The sequence below is a fragment of the Hippoglossus stenolepis genome, chromosome 15 (assembly GCF_022539355.2).
Source record: "Hippoglossus stenolepis isolate QCI-W04-F060 chromosome 15, HSTE1.2, whole genome shotgun sequence".
In the NCBI taxonomy this organism is placed as follows: domain Eukaryota; kingdom Metazoa; phylum Chordata; class Actinopteri; order Pleuronectiformes; family Pleuronectidae; genus Hippoglossus; species Hippoglossus stenolepis.
Window position 1 is genome coordinate 9,712,321 of NC_061497.1, and position 22,175 is coordinate 9,734,495.

Sequence of the window (22,175 nt, forward strand, 5' to 3'; positions counted from 1 at the left end):
TGCGCTGTGCAACCGGGGCCGAGCTGCAGGACGGTCAGCCTAAATATTCCCACAGGAATAGAGTCTAATTATCAGACTGGAGCCACACAGTCCTGTGCAGAGCTGGACGCCTGCCCAAGTGACTTCAAGAGGATTCGACTCTCTCTCCACTGAGGAGAGGCGTCTCTGTGTTACAGTGATTTGTCATCTGCCTCCTTCAGAAGTGGAACGGACACCGAGAGGTCGATAACTGTCCCTTTTCCGCGTCGACTAATTGTTGTTGTGTTACTCAAAACTGAGCAAAATGTGAGGAGGGGAAGGATGTGGCTGAATATCAGTCCCCGGTCCTCACTACAAAGCTGAACCTTTAAGGGAGGGTAGCTGTGCCACATGATGAAACTTGTGTAAAAACAATAATAGATGAAAAACATCCTTATCATTTATAAGAATTAAATCAGAACAATAAAACCACTTAAATGCTCTTTTATTTTGTGTTCGTCTTATTGAGACTGTGTGCAGTCTGATGGTATAGGCAGCTGATTGGTTCCTTTAGCAGTGGCCCTCAGCGACACACACACACACACACACACACACTCTTCTTATTGAATGCCAATTTCAGCAAAAATAAAAACTGTGTATGAATTTGTAATGTTCCTACTTTCCTTGTTTCAGCTGCCAACTCTCCTGCCTGTGTGTTTGATGTTGTTTTTCACCGAGCTAGCTTTTAACTCAGACTCCTCTTGGGTCTCCTTCAGACACCCGGGCTCCAAAGGAGGCTGCACAAAAACGTCCTTTATTACAGTCAATGTTTTTCAAGGAGACATGTTTTCTCTTTCTGTAGCTGAAGTTAAGAAAAAGTGGAAATGAAGGCCAAGGCAGAGACACTTCTCTTGTTGTTGTGCAGGTTTATTCGTGGGGCAATATAGTTCAAGCGGCACTATCACATATGCACGTTTCTTTTTGTCGTATGAAAGTAAAGGTTACATGCTCAGTCTTCACCCTGTCATGATCTATTGAGGAAGACGTGGAAAAGCAAGCAAGCAAGAAATATGCAAAGGACAAATAAATATTTTCAACAATCAAATATTTCTGCACTTTGTATAATCCCTGTTCTAACAGTTAAGTTCCTTGGTCTTTAGATTGATTTGTTATAGTGCGATGTTTACAGTTTATATGTGCACCCTTTTAAACAGTGCAATATCTTCTACAGTGCAATAATTTATCTGTATGCGATCTCTTGTGCAGTGTCTGGGAGGACTGTGTACTTTTTTTAGGAACATCTATAGGAATTTTTAAAGGAATACTTAAATATTCATTCGGATTTTCTTGATCTTAGTGAATTCTCTTTTTTCTTTGCTGTGTTATGTGTGGATGCACTATCTGGACTGCTGAAAATAAGGTCTTGCAATGCAATGACAATAAAGGGAATCTATCTATCTAAGAGTAGGTACGGTGCCACAGAGCTCACTTCATTGCAGTTGGGGTTTGTCCACATGTCCCCTGCGCCTGCTTATTTTCAGTCATTCTTACATTTGAAATTCCTGCAGCCTGCTCAAATGTGCATTAAGTCCGCCCCTCCACTCTTGATGTGTCTGTGCATGAAATACAAACTGGACGGGACCAGGAACTCTGCATCTCTCTAAATCAAGGGCCAGAGTCCACTGTTTTTTTCCTGCAGAGGCTCTGGTCCGTGAACGTCTGTGGCACCACGCTGCAAATGTTTTATGACTCTGGTGGCCAGCAGTATTTTCTATGCCGCTGTCTGCTGGGACAGCAGCCTCAGGGTGGCCGACACCAACAGACCCAACAAACTGATTCAGGAGGCGGAATCAGTCCTGGGGGTGGAGCTGGAACTTCCACATGGAGTCGCAGAGAGTAGGATGTTGTCAAAACACCTCTCCATCATTGACAACCTTTCCCTCCCTGTTTACCAGGGGTGGGGAACATCCGGTGCTCCAGGCCGGCCCCTGTGACAGTTTGTTCCGCACCGCGAGATTCATGAAATCCTAGAAAAGAAAATAACAAAAAGTCGTAGGGAAAACTTTCCTCATCAGGCCACGGTCACACAACTTAGGGCATCACTGACAAACTTCATGGCGACTGTCAAGGAAAGAAAATTAGATGCTGAATGTCGCCCTTTCCAAGAGAAATGGATGAAGGATTTGTGGCTCACGGTGACGAAAAAGACCAATTTCGAGCATCATTACAGCTCAAAACATGCAGCTGAACTGGACGAGTCGTGAGGACAAATGTACTTTCATAAAGTTGCAGCTCATTGGCTGAGTTTGTGAGCCGCTCTCTGACAGAGACAATTACGGCCACAGGTTTTGCGGTGAGCGAGCAGAACACCCCTCGCAGGATGTTATAAAACTTTAAAACGGCGTTGATAGGAAAACGGTATTGCTGCTCTACGCTGTGATCACACTGTCGTAAACCTGCACTTGAGAGGGTTATTTAAGTTATTGAGTTATATATACTCCTCTTTGCATTTATCAGCCTGGCTCTGAGGCTCTAAACTATTGGCTGGATCGCCGTGAAATTTAGTACAAACGTTCAAGGTCCTTAAAGCGTGAATCTTAACGACTGCGGTGATCCGCTGACATTTCCTCTAAAGTGTGAGAAACCTGTGAAAGTTTCAGTTTGCCCCGTGCTTCAGCCTCAGCTGCAACTTGCCTTTAGTGCAAATTAGTGCATTTTCGACACAGAAAATATTTTTAAGGTCACACCAATAGAAACCAATACCCGAAATAAAAATCCATACACAGCATTAAATAACATCCACACAGATGTAATCTGAATAATCCCAATACAGCATCTTGTTTTACTGTCCCGCTCTCTGGGTGTGGAATTCCAGCGCACCTCTGGGTATTTGGCCCCTCTCCTCTTTCCCTCCACAGCAGGAGACAGAGAGACTCACACCACATGGCGAAAGTCCCTCAAGCTTTCTGCCCTTTCAGTCGTTTTTTTTTCTTTTCTTCTCCTCTTCTCTCTACCTCTTTCTCTATCCGTCCACTGAGCAGGAGGAGGCTGGAGGTGACGGGTCCTCTCTGGCAGCGATTTATAAATCCGCCGCGCTTCTATTATTGATGAGAAGCCTTAGAGGTGTTTATCGCTCCGTCTTTACTTTACTGAGGGGATGAGCAGACTGATATTTTTAAAAGGTGGTAAGAGAGCCAGCAGGGGACTGGGAAAAGAATCCCACAGCACATCCATCAACAGAAAAAGCCTGTTACAACCGAATCTACCCTGATAGAAAAAGTAATTAGCAAACATGAAATGATAAATGTCTGCATGTCAATTCATTAATAATGACATACTACCTTGATTTCAAGTATCAAATGAAATTGACACTTATTTAATGGTTACAATCTATTCATGAGGTCCAAATCTAAACACTGATTACAAATTAAATCCTGTCCGGAGCCGCTGCTTCCTCATTGCCTGACTGATCTCGTTGTGTTTGCTCACTCCTGACTTTGTGAGAGATCTTCCCTCAGGCTAGGAGGGTAGGCTATTTATAGTAGGCTCATTGTTGTTGCTGTTATGGGACAGTGTGTCCTACTTACACTGGGAGCTGATATTACATTAAAGCAAAGTGTTGATGTCACAGCTCGCACAAGGAGTCGCTCTCCAGAGATCGCATGCACGTCCTGCCATTCTCCAGCATCTGCAGAGACGCTCCTCTGACACATGCCGCCGACGAGGCCGTTCACGTGAATCCGCCGCGGTGCAGAGAACACGATCGGATCAGCCTTTGCGTGACACAGGGTGACCAGCATTATCTGATTGGATATCTGGAATCTAATATGGAGGCAATTTGAGAACATCACATGAAACCCCTCCGTATCAGTGTGAAGGGCAGAGACAAGCAAAGTTATCTAAATTAATAAAAAAATGTCCGGCGCTGTCACTAGAAATATTCCCCCACGTCGGAGCAAATGGAGACGGATCCGCGGTGAAGGTCAGGATGAAACTCGTAAGGCCGGCGATAATGAGGATCGTTATGTAGAGGGCAGATTCCTTTACACGCAACTTTCTCAGCAAAGACCAGAAGGTTAAGACGTGCCCTGGATTAATGCTTCAAATGAGCTCGCAGACACATGCACGCACATGGAAAACAGACGAGATGTGGCATTACTGGGTTTTGTAAAGCAATGCTCTAACTAACCTTCTTCATATTTTCTACGGTGCAGATATCTATATTCGGTGAGTCTTTTAGAAAAAAACTGACCCACTTAGTGTTTCTGAATTCAGTCAATCAAACCTCCTCAGCTCAGGTTAGGGAAAGATCAGCTGCATGATTAAAAGTAACCAAATGCTGCTGCAGCATCAAACTCACACACTTTCTATGTTCATCTATCCACCCTGATCTCCTCTCAAGCACTTTCCAAACACTGCAGCGGTAAAACAGTCACAATCTGCCCGTCTGTGTCACATCCAGCTTAGACTTGGATGTGTCTGTAGTTGTTTCACTTCCCAACTTTCTTTTTCTTTTGTCACCTTTTACTATCAGTTAATTAGTGCTCAGTGTTTTCATTGTCTTGTCTTTGTCATGCCGTTAGCACAACGTTGTGTTATATTCCCCTGTCTGCTTTCTGCATGCTTTACCTGGGTTTGTGACATTATGCCTGACAGCTGAATTCCTGCTCCTCACTGGATATGTGTTTAACCCCTGTTTGCCTCCCTATCATTAAAGCTGCTTTTGGCATCTGCATTTGTGTGCTATCCCTCGTGTTCCCGCAACCTTGCCAGCACCAGTTGTGACAATAACAATATCACGCTAACTCCAATGTTCCTCCTGAAAGACGACAGTAATTATTTGTGTGGCTGCACATCGTTGCATGTCAGGAAAACGTGAACACAGATTGGTTTAAGAGATGAATGCTGCAGTTTTTCTGGTGAGACAAGTCAAAGGTGCCAGTTGCCAGGTCATAAACCCCTCCTCCTGCATGTTAGTGGAAGAGACATGAACAAAACTAAAAAGTCAAAATACATGTTATAGGCATGTCACACTTGTTGTTCAAGTTCAAATGTTCTGGTAAATTTGGATTTAATTAGTTATTTGATGGGACGAAACGTGATGATTGATAGATGAGACCGACTCAATACCAATATCGCAACTCCCTCCACGGATCTCCACTGCGCAGGCTCTGACTCAAATTTACATAATCGTCTTAAAATGGCAGCGCTTGTATCAGGGATATTTTGGCTTGGTTTCTGGATTGTGGGAGGAAGTGGAGATGCGGCGTCCATCCTCATTTACAGTCCATAATTTAACTAGGCTATTATTAATACACCTTTTTTTAATGAGTTGACTATGCTGGGGAAAAATGTATTGGATTCAAGGCATACTTTTGAATTTATTGTCCGTGGAAGCAATCTATAGATGTTCATTGATGTTTTTTTTTAACAGAAACATTTTGATTTAGGTTAAAAATCTATCCATATAGTCCCTCCATTTGCTTGAGGCAGGCGTAATAGATCACAGGTCTCTACTGCTCGAACCTTGACAAACACTTCAATATTTGCAACTTCTAATCCTGCAAATAAACAATACGAATTTTCCAAAACAAGTGAGCAAAGTCCCAGTTAAGCCTCGTTTAATACATTTTCGGTCATTATTTTCTTTCTGTGGCACAGCCACAGTAAACGGTCTGTATTTGCAAACACTGAAAGACTCAGGTGGGAAAACTGCTAGCCGACGATCACCTAGGAAACAAGGACGAGGAGGCTGTTTAATTTCTCTCCATGAATTAAGCCCAGGTGACCTCAAAGAAAGTAGGCACAAGAAAACAACAAATAACACGCCTTAATTGAATGTACCCGTCTCGCCTGTTTTAACAGTGTCTCTAAATGAGAATGCTGAGATCTGAGGCAATTGTGATGCACTCTGAGTGCTGAGAGTTATAACAGAAAAAACATGAAGCCCTATTTCACTAAATGTGTAAATGGAGATTGTGTTCAAGTTAAAAAGTGAGCAGACAGTCTCAAATGCTTTAGAGCAACCAAGCGTGCTGAGGCATGAGGCTGAATAGAAGTAATTTTTCCTCAAACACAGTGTGTGTACCTGCTCCAGTATGGAGTTGATCCTGTCCACCTCACAGTCGATGAGGAAGCGTTTCTCCTGCCGCCGGTCCATCTCCTCGATGATGCGTCTGTACTCAGTGGGGTCCACAATGTTCCCCACCGAGCGGGCTGTCACCTGCCAGTTATTGGCTACAGCCGACTCCATGATGGCCTGGAGGATTGCAAAACCTGGAGGAGTGAAGGGAGAAGAAGAGCACCATCACACAACTGTCTCTTTGGGATTTCAGAGCACGGTAGAAGATAAGTGTTGTGCTGAGACTCCAGACGGCCGTAAAAGAAAAGCTGTGAGGGGGTTCTGGCTCTCACCAGTGGTTAACTATGTGTTTAACGTCAAAGAAGATTTTGTCCAGCTTTTTATTAGAAGTCTTAACAAACCCATGACGCGGGAAATTATAATCTGTCTAGTTATCCAAAATAAATGTGAGCAGGAAATGTCTGCAGCAGTGTTTTCAGAATTTGTAAAATGAACAATTACTAGAAGAATATACATGTCACATTATTATATTTTGTACTGCCAGATGCAAAATCACGGCCTCATTATAAGAGGAGCCGACAAAAGTTCAAGAAGGCTATGAGACAAGTTGGACAGACCAAGACAAAGCACACTCAGCGGTGAGTACCAGACAGAACAACCATCAACACACCCACAAAGTTTTAAAAATAGGTTAAAGCAGTGGCATCAGTCATCAATAATTGGTGTACTCTGCTGTCAAAGGAAGTCACCTCAGTTTTTTTTATTCCTCACCTGCCTCACTCATGGATATTGAAATATCTAAATTTAAGGCAAAAGATGACAGAGGACGCCACAATAAGACGTGCAGCACATACTCCAGCAAATACAGTGTGTACGAACTGCTATAGAAGCAGGCGAGGGAGCACGATCTGTGCAGCTCAGTGGTGTGTCTACTTTGCAGAGCTCACGGTGCCGTGGGGATGAATCGGTAGATGAGGCACATGAAAGGAAGGAGCTGAGCTAACAGTAACCTGGCTCAGCAGGGACGCTTAAAAGACACCATTCACCCACAGGAATTTGGACAGTTCCACTGATAGTCGACTAAGATGTTAAGAATTCACGGTCAGCAGCCATGACTTGCCATGAGGCCAGTTTCCAAAATAACAACATAAGTGACCGGAGCTGGAAAGTAGAGAAACCAGAAAGCCCTCGTTAGTTTTGTTTCAAAAATCTAAAGAGCGATAAGTCATTTGTGGGGTTTTTTCTTACATTTTCTTTTGAAAAACAAGTGCAAGGCTGAAAATAGAAGTCAGTAGAGCGAATCTCTCCACACAAAAAAACCCTCTCCTTCAATTAAATCAAGCTGCACCAAATTACAACACTCATAGATATTTGTCCTGAAATGTGCCTGACTTTTTTTCAAAGATCCACGAATAATTCCCTGGGAAAGCTGTGAACGTGTAGTTTAATGGGTTCGTTCCTGACCCATACCACACGCTTCCAATGTTCATAGAAATCTGTTTATAGTAGTTTTTGTGTATTCTTGCTTGGCGGAGGTAATAACTTGTTATGCTCAAACCTACTACTACTTCATTAGGTTTTTCTTTCTCCTGAAATGATTGTGTAAAGCAAAGACTCCACTTTGTCTCTGTGACTGTCCTTCCACTGGGATGGTTCCAGGAAGCCAGAATCTCCTCCTGAGCTATTTGAAGGTTTCATGGAGCCGATTCAACAAAGCATCTGTTAGGTGAGGACAAACACATTCACACACCTGGACTTACAAACACTGGGCAGAGCACCTACACAGATGCGGACAACCATAAGGGAGATGATGATTAGATGTAATCCTGGGTTGTGGAAAATGCCATGAAATTCTGATTAGTTACTTTCCCAAAGAATTAGGCCACACGGGAGCTTTCAGACTCTATGGTTGAGGCACTGTTTTACTGCTCACGTTATCAATTTCAAAAACATTATCATAACATTAGCAAATGTTAGCTTCTGAGTCTGTGATTCAAATTGTCTTATAATAAACTGTGACAGTGAAACAATGGTCAAATGTGATCAATCAATCACACAAATTAGTTTTAAACCGCCCTATGCAGCATCAGTTGTTCTAAAGAGATTTCCTGTACACAAATACATTCTGTTTATTCTTGTGGGGAATTGGGACAAGATCATTACCCACACAGCGTATACGAATGGACGACCTTCGAAAATGTGTCACATGCGGCCATGTCGCCTTTTTAAAGTGATCAATCTCTTGTGAAGCATCAGTCCGCCTCTGTGCTGAAACAGCAGAGGTTCAACTGGCTGTGAAACCAGGTCAGTTGAAAAGAAGGTGAAAGCTTTTGTCTTTTCTCACCGAATACAACTTATATCTGTGCAGCTCAAAATACAGCATGTAGCAAGACTGATGACGCGTAACAAATATGAAGAAAACCGAAAATTATAAAACACTAAAACAGCAGAATAAATAACAGAAGAGAGAAAATGACAGAGTTCAGAAATGAACAGCATACATCACAGATTTGCATATTTCTATTATTGGATGAAAGGTGCCCAGGATATGTTGAGTATGGTGACAGGAGCTCATTATGTGCCATATTAGGTCATAACTAATGGACAGAAAAAAATGGGGGTGGACGTTTTTCTGCTGTTTGCCACAGAATCAAAACACTGCAGCTGACTGGACTAAATGAGCAGAAGCAACATCCCATGCTGTGTTTTCTCTCAGAGCAGGGGGAGGAAAAAAACCTGCTGATTCCATGAAATAATAGATGTTATTACAAGTGATGAATAAGCTGGTGTGAAAATGTGTTTATGTAAATAAAGGCAGGCTGCAGAGTCGGTACCAGAAGCAGCCGTCACACAGGCTCCATGCTTCTCACTGTGTATCACAGTCAAGTGATGCACACCCTCCCTGCTGCACAGACCAGACTGCCCCTCACTATCAGGGCTTCTTCAGCTGCTATATTTCATCATGTGTATATATAGTATATAGTATAGGTAACATATTCCTATTGTTTTTTACATTTTTAAACATCGACAAAGATTTCCTCCTCCACAAAAGAGGCAATTTCCTTCAAGTCTGTCTGGTTCTTTGTTCAAAATAGACAGTTTCCTGTCCTTGATACTTGTGATAATGTGGCGCTGATGAGATAAAAGATTCATATTTCATTATTTCTGAAACCTATACCAAAGTATAAGTGAAGCTGCTCCACATTCCTCATTTTCACGCAGGCGATGAACTAATCTTCTTCTTAAAATGACACACGACTTTATTCAAGTAATATAACAAATTTGTTCTCATAAATTTATGATTCTTTTCTCGTAACATTAGGACTTCATCCCCTAAATCTCTTTTCTTTTCCCCTTTAACTACTGACTCACTTTAAAACTCTACCGTAGCTATTATAAGTAGTGACCGAGCAATGCAATGATTTATCACTGTTAAAAAACACAGCTACAGCTCGGTACTGAGGGAAGCCTGATGTGACAGAACCTGAACTATAGAGTTGCAGATGTTTAAAATTATTTTGAAAACCACCTCTAATGTTTCAAGAGGGACACAACGGAGCTTTTAGACAAATAAACCAGAATAAAAACACTTTTCTTAGTTCTGACAAATGTGCATAAGGGAATATGCACAGCAAGAAGAAGTCGCTGTTCAGCAGTCACCATTACTTATGGACATGTGAGCTGACATGTTCTCAGCCGAACTCCTAAGTATTCAGAGCACGGTGCCTCAGCCGACATGCTCACCCTCCATTCCCCTGCTGGCGACCTTCACAGTGAAGTGCTCGGCAAACAGCACTCAGATCAGGTATGGCCTTTAAAGACAAGTGGCTCTTGCTGGGCGCCACCACATTAGCCACTCAGGAGTCTAAAGAGGCGGAGGAGATGTGCGTTCCGTGTGTCTGATACTCGGGGAGGTCCGGGAATTCAGCTGGTGTCTGTGCGACTGTCCTGTCTCACCCCACTGTGAAGAGTGTGATCACAGGCAGGAAGCTGCTGAGCTGACCTCAAACTGGGCCCCGACTCTTTCATCGTCCTGACTTCATCAAGTCAAACAGGCAGACATTTTCTTTTTATCAGCTCAAACAAATCAAAACAAGGCTCCAGCACAGTCTATCTCTGGTGGCAGGGTGGGGGATTAAAAGGCTGAGGCTGAGTGTCAGCTCTCCTCCCAGTCTCCTCTGACAAACAGCACTGAGCACCATAAGCTGGGATATTCATGACATTTTGAAATGTGTTAGTAGTTGCTTAAGAAAAGGGATTTGGGGGATTTTCAAATGATTCCCTCAAGAGTTTCAGTTTTGTTTCTTTTCTGACACGAAACTAAGCTGGATATTCTGGATTTAAACATTTGCATGAGCTCATCGATGTTACGCTCCTCACCATCAGAGATGTGCGGGAATAAAAAAAGGTACGTTTCAAAATGAAGGAATGAACTGAACGTGACATTCGCTTGCAACAGCCACAACGCAAACGTGAAGCCTGAATGTCAAAGGACTCCCAAGTCTCCTAGTGAATGTTATCACTAAGGTGATTTATCAGCCGCTGCTCAGATGACAAAGACTCCTGGTCCCAGAGTTTTGGTTGACTTTGTAAACAGATGGTTCGCTTTACAGCAGCCAGCAGGCAGGACGACCATCAAGGGCATTTTACAGAGTCAATTATTCAGCGCCATCCTGAAAAATAATACATATTAAAAATCAGGAGCATATTGCCTCGAGGGATAAATATAGCATCAAAAAAGGTGAAGAAGAATATTTTACAGAGACAAAGTGGACGTCAGGGGAAATAAGAATCAGTTAAAGATTGTGTTTAGATGCTAAATTTCAGTTTCTAGGAACGCACAGATCCAAACTAAAGAACAAAACACTCTTTGGCTCTTCAGGGCTTCTGGCTCTTCCTGGCTCACTGTTTTAGATTCGCAGCAAAATGTCAGTAAACAAAAGTTGGTGAGTCTTGCATGAACCACTAGCAAGTGCACAATCCACAAGTTTTCCTCTCAGAAGTTGATAGAGACCTAATGAGGTCAGTTTATATTGGACTTTTTTGTCAAGTGTCCAGAAACACGAGCCCTGAATGGATGCTAATGTTGCTGTGTGTCAACTGAATGTGTAAACAGGAAACTGTTTGCCAAACACATGAGGTCAGACCAGGTTGCTCTGAAGCCCCTCTGTTCCCAACGGCAATAAAATGCTTAATATTGCTTAACAATTGGTGATGCTGCATTCAGCCATTACCTATAGACTATGGAAGAGGATCTGAGAGGAGCTGGAAATATAAATATTTGAAAGACTTTTGTTTATTATTATATATATTATTTTTTAATATACTCTAATATATATATATTTATTAACATCTTATTATTTTATTATCATTTACTTTATAAAGAAAGCTGGTTAAGTATAACATAATTATTCATTAATGACTTATGGAGAAGATTAAATAAAAGTTTGTACTTCTTCTCACTCCTTTTCGAATATGTAGATTAAATCATGAAGTGTTTTTTACCTCATCACTGTTAAATACTTATGAACAGCTTATATAACAGCTATAATGAGTATTTTATCACCTCCACCAAGGAGGTTATTTTTTCACCCCTCTCCATTTATTTGCTTGTTGGTTTGTTTATTTGTTTAAAAGCAGGATTATGAAAAAGAAAACAACAGAAAATGTTTCAACGAAACAAGAAATGAGACACGGGCCAAAAAAGAACTCATTAAATTTTGCCGTGGAACCTGATGAAGTGGAATATTCCATTGGTGTTGATAAAGAAAATCCTGTTTAGGGGACTGATATTCATGAGTGTTGTATAATTTGGTGCAGATCCAAATAAAAGTATGGATCTGGCAGATTTAAAGTGTTTTGATGAGGGGATCGTTGGGCCTTGGCGGAGGAACGGAAGAAGAAATGACTACAAAAAGTTAGTGCAAGTTAAATCCCAAATAAAAACCCAACTGTAAAATGCAATGTGTTGGTTATGTGTGTATATGTAAGTGTAACAGCAGATACTGTATGTGTCAGGACTAATATCCTGCAGGACCATAAAGCTTTTTTAAATATTTTATCTTATAAGCAGAGTCATTAAAAATGACATATTATATCATTTGACAACTTGAAATCTAGTGTAGATTTTCTTTACATTAATTAGCTTTTACATTTGATGAAAGGATGCAAGCATCTGTGACAAACACAAAGAGAGACAGATACTCAGTGTCTGTAGACAAAGAACAAAAGGGGAAGAACAAGCTTCGAGTTTTTACTGCAACATCTGTCTCATGTGCATTTCTGCTGCATCAGTACTCAGATGGACGATTTGCTCTCTCATCAGCGCACTACTGAAATCACTTTTAACTGGCAGCTTCTCAAAGAGAGCGAGGAGAGGACGACTGTTCCCCGGAAAACAAGAGTGGCGACGTGAACCAGAGCTGCAACATGGTGACAATAGGTCAAATGCTTTCATTTCATGCAAATGAACGTGACATTTGCAGTGCATGGACCAAGAAATGAATGTGATTAAATGGGCAACATAAGTGTCCCATCTACCATCGTATTGGCACAAAAACTAGATTATGTTCCACGTTGTATAAACACAAAAAACACTGGCCTTTTAAATTTGTACTCAAATCAATGCCTGAAGATAACGTCCACTGCTGGTAACACAACACAAAGCCGAGCTGGCCTGCATGTGGGAATCTCTGGAATATATGAGCTCGGTAGCCCACACAGCACTGCCCAGGAGATCAGTTTCTACTCCTCTGATGTGGTATTTTTGCAGCTCCGAGTGTTGGCTTTACAGAGCACAGACCTGTTCGGCTGTTGCGTGAACAAAAAAAACACTGTAGGTTGTACTCACTGTCATGTATAGCACGTCAAACTAAAGCATTTTCTCACTGGCCTATTACACCATTGCTTGACAAAATATGGTATGAAGGAAAAAGCAATATTTGATCAAATGTAGATTAAAACTCTCACCAGGAGATTTATCTCCCCTGTGGCAGACAGACAGACGCTCTGCTGGCACCTGTCCATGTGTTTCCTCTCGTCTGACTTGGGCAGCGACTCAGACGACGGCTGAGCGGTGGTGTGCAGGCTCAGACTGTGACTCAGTCATCGTCAGCCCCCCCACCCCCCTCCCTGGAGAAGGTGACCTCTTTAAAATTCTCTCGCAGGCATCTGAAGCGCGCCGTTGTCATGGGAGGCCCAAGGCTGAGCGCGACGACACCGAAGGGAACTCAGACAAAGCCACTGAACGTACTTCAGAGAAATCTGCCCAAATAAAAAAACCTCACCGCTTGTATACGCGGCTCCGTGAGGATGACTTGTTTTCAGTGGGCAACATTAGTCAGAGCCAGTGAAATAAAAAAGGATTAGAGCTGCCAAATGACAGTAAAAGGACACTTTTGAGTACAATTAGCCTAACAACGCCTACTCCCGATGCAGATAACGGCTCCCTGTTCCAAATGAGCTGAATTGCAGAGAGCCCTGCACCCCCACACCACCCACTCCTGCCAAAATCCCTGATCAGAGCCAATCAAACAGATTACTTATTTTCTAATGACAGCTGCAAAGTTGCAAACAGAATGTTGAGTGTAGCTCCTCCTGTTTCCTTTAATCGCTTATGTAAGTTTTATTCACATTCCATTAAGTAATCCATGAACTTTAGTTGCACTTTAACGATGATTCAGCTTCTGAATATAAAGGCAGAGTGAGAAACTAAAACACACAAATACGAAGCAGACATATTTGGATTTGCACACACAAAGACGTGGAGGAAGCTGGCTCTTGACCATCACTGAGAGATGCACTGTTCTACAAAAAAAACCCACCCTCTAATCTCTTAAGCAAATAAATGGCGTTCCCTCTTGGGTAAACAGGGAAGCGCACGTCACATCTATCTCTTTCATAATGCAAAAAGACTACTGTTATAATGGCCTTGTGTTAGCCTGAAAGCAAGTGTCTTGAGATAGATAAGAGGCATTTTAGCAACATGGAAACAAAAGTCAAGGCAAGAGCAGGGCAGTGGTCTGTAAAGCAGAGGGGCTCTCTCTGTATAAGTCACCTGGTTTCTTATTTGGCACAACGGTTGGAGCAGATTAGATGTGACAAGCTGGATCTCATACTAAAAAAACTATGGGTGGAGGGAGGGGGGGGGGCTCTGAATTCATAGTAAAAAACATTTGGTGCATCTGACAGCATGTCTGACAGTGCTTGGCCCTCTGTGCCATTTTGCTGTGTTCTGACGCAGGAGAGACACAAAGGCTTTGCTGACTCCTCTGTTCCTTCCCTCGCTCGTCGTCTGCGTACGCTCTCATCTCCTCCCTATTCATTCAGATATGTGGCCACATCTCCGTCTGTGAGCAGCCGAGACGCCAATGTTGAGCTGCGGAGGAAAAGGAAACCTTCACTGCGGCCGGAACAAACCTCTTGATCCTTGTGTGCTCACCCTATGCCCTGTTCACTCCCTGAGCCGACAGGAGTGAGCAGACATTACGAAGTAAGAGCGGGATGAGGGGGAATCACGGCTGGTTAAAAGGTTAGAGGATCAATTATTACATTTATCATGTGTATTGATTTCTCATCTACTTAAGTGGCAGCATTATGAGTCAAGGTGCAGGGGGGATAGATAAGCATTGATGGTATATTGTTAACAGTAACCGATATGGCAAATGTGCTTGATCTCAATTCAGGGAAGCTTATTGACAAGATTGTCTGAGCTCAGATTAATTTGAATGGCTCCATAGAACACGTATAAGTGGGTGAAAGTCTGTTCATCGTTTTTGTACATTTGTACTGACAACATGATATATTTAGTTTTGTATATGATTTTAGCATCGATTTGACTCATTTTGACATACAGGTATTTGATTTGCTGGATTTTAGGCAGCGATCCTTTCACCTGGCATCTGGCTCATTCAACATCCAGTAATAGTGACGTAGTTATAACCTGACACCTCATGCCAATATCGTCTGTTCTTCATTAACGCTTGGATTTTTTTCCTGACTAATAGTTAAAAAAGTGGATAATATCTTAGTGATATTGTTTTTCTGACTGTGAAGTTAAAACATCCAGTGTGTAAGAATTAACGGGTTTCTGGTTTCTGTGAAAGCATTTGTTAAGACTAGTGCAGTGCCTGTTCTAAACCTGCCTGTTTGGAACGGGCTGTTTGTTTGGCCTGTGGTGATGCTGATTGCAGATTTTCTTTCTCACTTGCAGTAAGAAGCAGAGAAAAGCAAAGCCCGGCTGCAGGACTCAGTCCACGGAACCCTGAAGCTGCACCACCGCTGCTGCACAAAGAGCTGTTCACCGGTTTATTTAAAGTTCAGTGAAGCGCGACTGGAGAATCAGTTGTCGCGATCGACAATATCACTTAAATTAAAGAGTCCCAGCCGCTGAGGTGTGGACACCGGTTTAGTCAAACCTTTATCAATATTGAATCTGTCTCATGTCCAAATCGCACCAAATCAACACTGCATTTCATTTGACCCTTAACAACACACATGACAAGTGTGAAGCTGGTAGCATGAACGATTCTTGGGATATGTGAGCAACAGACAGACTGGAATTAGTAGATAGTCTTAATAAATGTGTGGGGTTTCTATAAATTGTTCATGTATTTGCATGTTGACTCTGCCAAAGTACACAAACACAGCATGAATAGAAGATTGAAGGAAATAAAACAGGCCACGATTTTCACAGAGCTCTGAGAGATGTAAGAACTGTCCAAGGTCCTGAAACAACGAGCTCTGCACTGCACGAGGTTTCCATCCAGCCTGGATACAGTGGAGTAGTGGACACATTCAGCAAACTGCCTGAGAGATGTGTGAACACACAGTCAAATAATCCAAATCTGCACTCACTACTGACAGTTATTTGTGCATGCTAGCTTGCTGCACTAATGGCTTGTTCTCATACACTGTGTTGGCAGACTGAGTGGGTTATGTAGAGATGCCCACACTGCAAACCGTCTGTAATGAGCAATGTGTTGCATCTCCCCTTGTCAAGCACAGCACCCAGATTTACAAAGTGATGCGACTGTTTACAGTTATGTAATGTCTGTATGAAGGTCACTGAAGCAGCATTGGTGTATCATAGTTTCTGTAATGTAAGTCTGTCTGCCAGTCTGTTTAGTAAAGAGGACGTGACTCATTCCTCCATTCTAGGTGGCTGCGTTATTACCCTGCATGTCACCATAGCCAGAAGAAGTTGTGAACAAAATAACTCAACAACACATGGACCTGGTGGGAATATAACCTGAGAGGGGATCTCAAGATGAGCTGAGGTCAAAATGAGCAAACTATGGTGCGAAAACACAATCTTATGAATAAATAAATAAATTGAAATTTATCTCCAACAGTAATATGGCTACAGAGACAATCCAAAGCTTACGAAAAATGACTCCTCATCATATGACATGATATGATAAGTGATGTCGTGAAGAAGTCACAATGACGTCAGAAAATTATGTCATGCATAGTTCAAAAAAGCATTTTTCAAGGTATCTCGTAATCTGCATATAGGACTATATATATATCTATATTATATACACGACCTAAAGCTTATATAGATCGCAAAATAATCATGATCATATGGACGGATTTATGTCATCATGATGTCACTATGAAGTCAGAAATGTTCATAATCATATAGTGTAGTGATTTATTACCTTGCAACCAATAAGATTACAGGCACAATCTACTGCTTATTTAGATTAACCAGTCATTTGTCATCATATGGTATAAATGACATCATGATGACGTTATTTTGAAATGATTATTACAGAAAAAAAAGTTAGCATTACCTGACTGGGGTATATAATGTGCAGGGCATGTATTGCCCCTCTGATGCTTTTCAGTTAAACTTGGGCCCCATGGTTGTGTGAGTCTATGAATCGCAGATCATCCACAGTGAGAAACAAAACCATCAGAACTGATAAACTCTCCCCTCATGTTTATTATTCTGCATTAATAATTCACACATGTGATGCGAGGATACAATGGGCTTGATACTGCAGTGCGCTGCGGAGCGTCTGCAGCGTACGTGTTGTTTGATGGCGTCGCCGGGCCGCATGCGTAGATGTGCGGGGATCGATTGATGCCATTTTGGGGCATCTGGCAGAGCCGAGTGAGCCCTTGGATCACGCAGAAACACTCAGACAGCTAATACAGCCTCAGCTGTGTCTTCCCAGTGAACGCACACAGCTCTTTGAGGTTTTCACCAATGAGGTCACTGCACAGTACACATACGAAGCATCTCTAAGCTGCTTTTCCAAACACAGTCCATTCCCAGCTGTAAATCTAAAGGCAACCTGACTCCCATGGAGAATTTAAAATACATCCTGAAAAAAACCACAGAGCAAAATAAATGTGTTCTCCATAAGAAAACGAGATAAATAATGCACCGTTTTATTTCAAAGTTCATTAAATATGACATTGTCCTGTCTAACCTTGGAGATCTTCTGCTTTCTTATTTGCATCTCTTTGTTTTACAGAGCCCTTTGAAACCCGTCTTACAGAAAAGCACATTGCCCTCACTACTTGGCTATGCTGTGACACGTGTTGCACTCTCCTGTGCTGCTTGTTTTCTATGAGGTATAATAGAGTCCTTGAACGGGGGAGGAAAACAGCTCTCTTGAAGCAGAAGAGCCTGATTAATGAATCTCTGCCTCAGTCCCAATATTAGGGCCCGTGAGGAACAAAGTGTTTACACACACAGGGGGGTCAAGGCCTATTGATATGTGTCCATCACGAAGTGAAGGTGCAGTAAGGTGTTCTTAAAGTGGAACAGCTGCTCGGTGCCATTCCCCCTCTCTGTCTCTCCCATTCTGCGTTAATGAACCTGTGTGCCTGGCTGCTGAGTGCAGCTACTTAGCTGCGTGCGATTAATCAGGTGTTTCCTTGCAGAGACGAAACCAACCAGACATTCAGCAGGAGGGTGGTGTGATTACACACCGAATGCAAATGCTCCACCATCCCGACCAGCCCCATTTGTCAGAGCGGCTGGAGCAGGCAGGAGAAGCTGCAGTGGAGGATGTGAGACTGTAGTCCTTCATTTGGATGGCAACAAAGAGAAATGAGGACCCAGTTTGAATTATGTTGAGTACATGAATCAGGAGGCCTGCATAAAACAGCAAGAGTTACACTGCACTGGGAGATTGCACACAAATATAAGTTTACTCAAGTACTGGATATGTTTACATTGTAGTTTCTATTTATTTGATGACTTTATTTATGCTGCAAATTGATAATAAACATACATTATTGTGTATTAGTACAAGTCAAGATAAGGTAAGACTTAACTGAGGGAAATTCAAAAGCTCTTGATGATGTAGCATGATGTACACATGAATGTATTGTTGTAATACAATAATAGAATACAGTACAATATTGTATTCTGAAATGGGTCATTTTTCATAATGAGTACTTACATTTTTGGGGAGAGTTTTTACTTCGAGGTGAGTATTTCTACACTTTATTTTTTACAACTTTTACTTCAGTAAATGTACCACTTTACACCACTGCTAGTTAATTTAGAAAATAAGTATCGCAATAAGTGCAAATTAAGAACTATTTCTATGTGATGCATTGATGTATAATAGATTGATAGATACTTTTAAGTCAAATCATCTCCACCTCAACCACCGTCACTAATAAAATGATGCATATACATATATGCATAAACATAAATACGAATTATCCCACATTAATTAATTAGATATGACAGACAAGCACCATTCTCTACATAAAATGACTCCTTACCGTTTTTTTATTCTTCTACTTAAAATCATATTTCTTCCTTCAACATGGATCTCAATACATTAAATACTAAAAACTGCAGAATGACATTCCTTCTGGCTAATATTACACTGGTGACAGTATTATACTTTGAGATGGAGACAACAGAAGAATCCCTTGAGGTCATCATAACAAAGAAGTCTAGAATCATGTCCCTCGGTATCAAATGGAGAACACACAGTACTTTGCTTTATATTTCTTTAATGAAGTGATGATTCTTAAATTCGCCCCAAAGACACACATTAGAGAGAGCTGTTTTCTCTATTAACACCCTGATGTCTCGTGGAGATGGTTTTTTGATTTTATATTTCACGACAGACGTTGGACTGTTTCTCTCTTGACATCTGCATAATCTTTCTTTTCTATAAAGCTGCAGCTTCAGGCACTTAGACAGTCACCCTCCTGTTAGTCCTCTGTGGATTCTTCTTGGTTAAAGGTAGCTATTAGAATTATCAACAGACATTTTGCTACAAAATTAGAACTTTTTGCTGTATGAAGTTTCTGTATTGTACTTTCACCGCTGTGTAGATGGGATTTACACCTGTACTTAAGTAAGATTTTCAATGTAGGACTTCCCCCAAGAAAAGAGGTTATGTTTTTACCCCTGTCCATTTGTTGGTTGGTTAGTTAGTTTTTTGTTTGTAAGCAAGATTACACAAATGTCTTACCACCAAGCTTGTGGAAGGATGCAGTATGGGTAAGGGAAGAACATTACATTTAGGTGGGGATTCAGATCAGGGGGCAGATCCAGATTTTTTTGTTTCACTTTCTTTAACATTGCAAGGCATTGTTACTTATTTTTTTATTTTCCACCATTTTCCACCATTTTCCAGAGAATAATTCATGGGCCTAGATGAAAAGACTAACCCTTACCCTAACTGATATCTATGAAGTTGTTTTTGTACCACTACTTAAAATCGACGTACTTCTTTTTTACTGATCTCGTAACAATAAATAGAAAATAAAAATTGCATTGCACTGGTTTAATTAATTTTGAGAATCTGTATATTTTCAAGATTACGAAACTATTGTAAATTGTGTGCAGCAAAGTCTTTTTTACTGGCATGAGTGGTATATACTGTCCGTATATGCAATTTGCAGGAAATAAGCTACACATCAGAAAACCTGGTGTCCTTTCAGTGCTTAGTCCCAGATGTTTCTCAGTTCAAGAGGTCTTTTCTGCCAGCGGCCATTAGTCTGTTTAATGAGGACATTTCATAGCCGTGTTATCCAGGATAAATAGGTGATGTTCCTCTGTAGCAGATAAACACATCTTTAATGACCCATGTGTGCAAAGGTGTAAAGTCGGTCTTTTTTTAAAACTGGGTAAATCCGCACGATACCACTGACAGAGGAAGGCAGCTCCGACATGAAAGTGAAGCTGAACATATTTGATGGTGATACAATTTCCATTTTGAAATGCAGAGTGGAAATTAAATGTGCTACTCATGCACGGACACATTTAGTTGTATCTCTGGGCGTTTTACTTTCTATGAAAGTGAAAAATTCTTACAGATACAGTTCTGATGGTGATTCTGACTTCAGGCTGTGATAACGAATCCCTGTATGGTGGATTATAAAACAAGAGACAGAGTCCACTTCCACGAGTTCATTTGAACCATTTTTCCAATTTCGACCTGACTTTCAAGACGCCTTTGATTTTGTTCTAACACGGGCTCGGTTCAGAAGAGTCAATTGTCCCGTTCAGGGGGACAGAGATACATATTACTGGTTATATAGGAACAGAGACAGCTTTCAAATGATTAGCAGGAAGCAGGTCGTCGAGGAGGTTTTCATGTATTGGATTATGGAGATGAAATCTACACACATGCTGCTGCCTCCATTCTCCAGCCCTTGGATTCTGTTTATCATTCCACCCACAGATTTATCACTGCTGATAGCTGTGGTACTCACCACTGTATCCTTTAGAACAAGGTCAGGTGCTTCTTGTTGGCAGGAAGACGTCATCTGCGTTGGCATTTGTTTCTATATAAAGCCAGTACTGGAGATATTCCTTCCAGTATTTCTTCACAATAGAGCATAACAGTGAGTGTCCACTTTTGGAACGGCTCTGGTTCCGGAAGTAAATTTCCCATTGAAACATTGTTTCACAATCTCATAGGTTGTGCTACGTCTACCTAGGATTGTTCCAATATTATGGCTGATAAATAAAATCTCTATTCAGAAAATGAATTAGATCTTTACTTCTGGAACCAAACTGTTGAGCTCCATTAGATTGATCATCTAGAACCTGGTCTCTCCAGGGATCGGCTCATACTTCAAATGCCCAGAGTTAGCACTGAAGTGGAGAAATCTGTTTTTATCTGCTGTGCCTCCGACTCCTGGATTGTTTTGCAGCATAATTTAAAATTCAATTCACTGATATATTTTGGACATTTTAAATCCTTCCGAAAATAAAAACACATTCCATCCATTTATGTAACTGCTTATGATTTGTTTTTAATTATTTTCATCTAACTACATACTTGAAGTGATTTGTGCCTCTTGTGTGTGTGTGTGTGTGTGTGTGTGTGTGTGTGTGTGTGTGTGTGTGTGTGTGTGTGTGTGTGTTGTGAAATGTCCACTCACTCAACATTGTTGTAAATGAGAGCAACCTCGAGAAACTTCTCCAGGATCAATAAAGGTTTGAATGAAATGTAAAATACAGCATATTACTGTCATATAATCGCCCACAAACTGTCAACAGTCACTCACACAACAGCAGACAAGCAGAACCTTGATGGGGAGGAGCAGCGGGGAGGGACTGGCAGCCAAAATAGGACGGCTAACTAGCCTCTCAGCAAACACAAGCTGTGCAGCGTGTGGGAATCCATCCTAAACTAGTGTTTACATTATGTCGCACTGTGGACAAGAGGCAGAGTGTTACAGATGGCGGCACGTCATCCTCAACACAGCAGGTGACAGAGGCCGACAAAGTCAGACAGAGCTGCGAGGGCAACATCAGGAAGCACTTCTGAGGGTTGATCGGGCCCAGGAGAGGCTATAAACTGCTATATCATTTAGTCTGAAGCACATCAGCTAACCAATCACCAGCTTCTACAATCTGACACAGAAACAGAAACACACACACACACACATCTGCCAGGCCAATAAAACCGAGGTACGCCTGCATCACAGTTACAGAGGTTGCAGAGATTTACGTATGTAAATCTGTGCAACATACTGTCAAAAAAAGTGTTTCAGCAGAAGCACAAAATGGCTCTGTGAGAGGATCGGCTCCATGAGTGAGCAGTAAAATTAGACACCCACCTGAAATGGAGATACTGTACATCAAGTGAGGCGGGGGAAGTGAAAAGGAGGGAACTTGTCCTAGAAATGCAGTTTA

General features: G+C 41.7%; 1 protein-coding gene across 6 annotated transcripts in view; it reads right to left on the bottom strand.

Annotated features, from left to right (window-relative positions):
* The window catches only part of LOC118122168 (glutamate receptor 3), a 72,019-nt gene that overhangs the window by 33,169 nt on the left and 16,675 nt on the right, over positions 1–22,175 (bottom strand). For all 6 annotated transcript variants that reach the window (XR_004698433.1, XM_035178713.2, XM_047343497.1 and 3 more), the window contains exon 4: positions 6,047–6,234. Coding sequence is in view for 5 of the 6 variants with exons in the window: in XM_035178713.2 (XP_035034604.1) it covers positions 6,047–6,234 (188 nt within the window). In the remaining variant the exon portion in view is untranslated. The remainder of the gene's footprint in view (positions 1–6,046; positions 6,235–22,175) is intronic.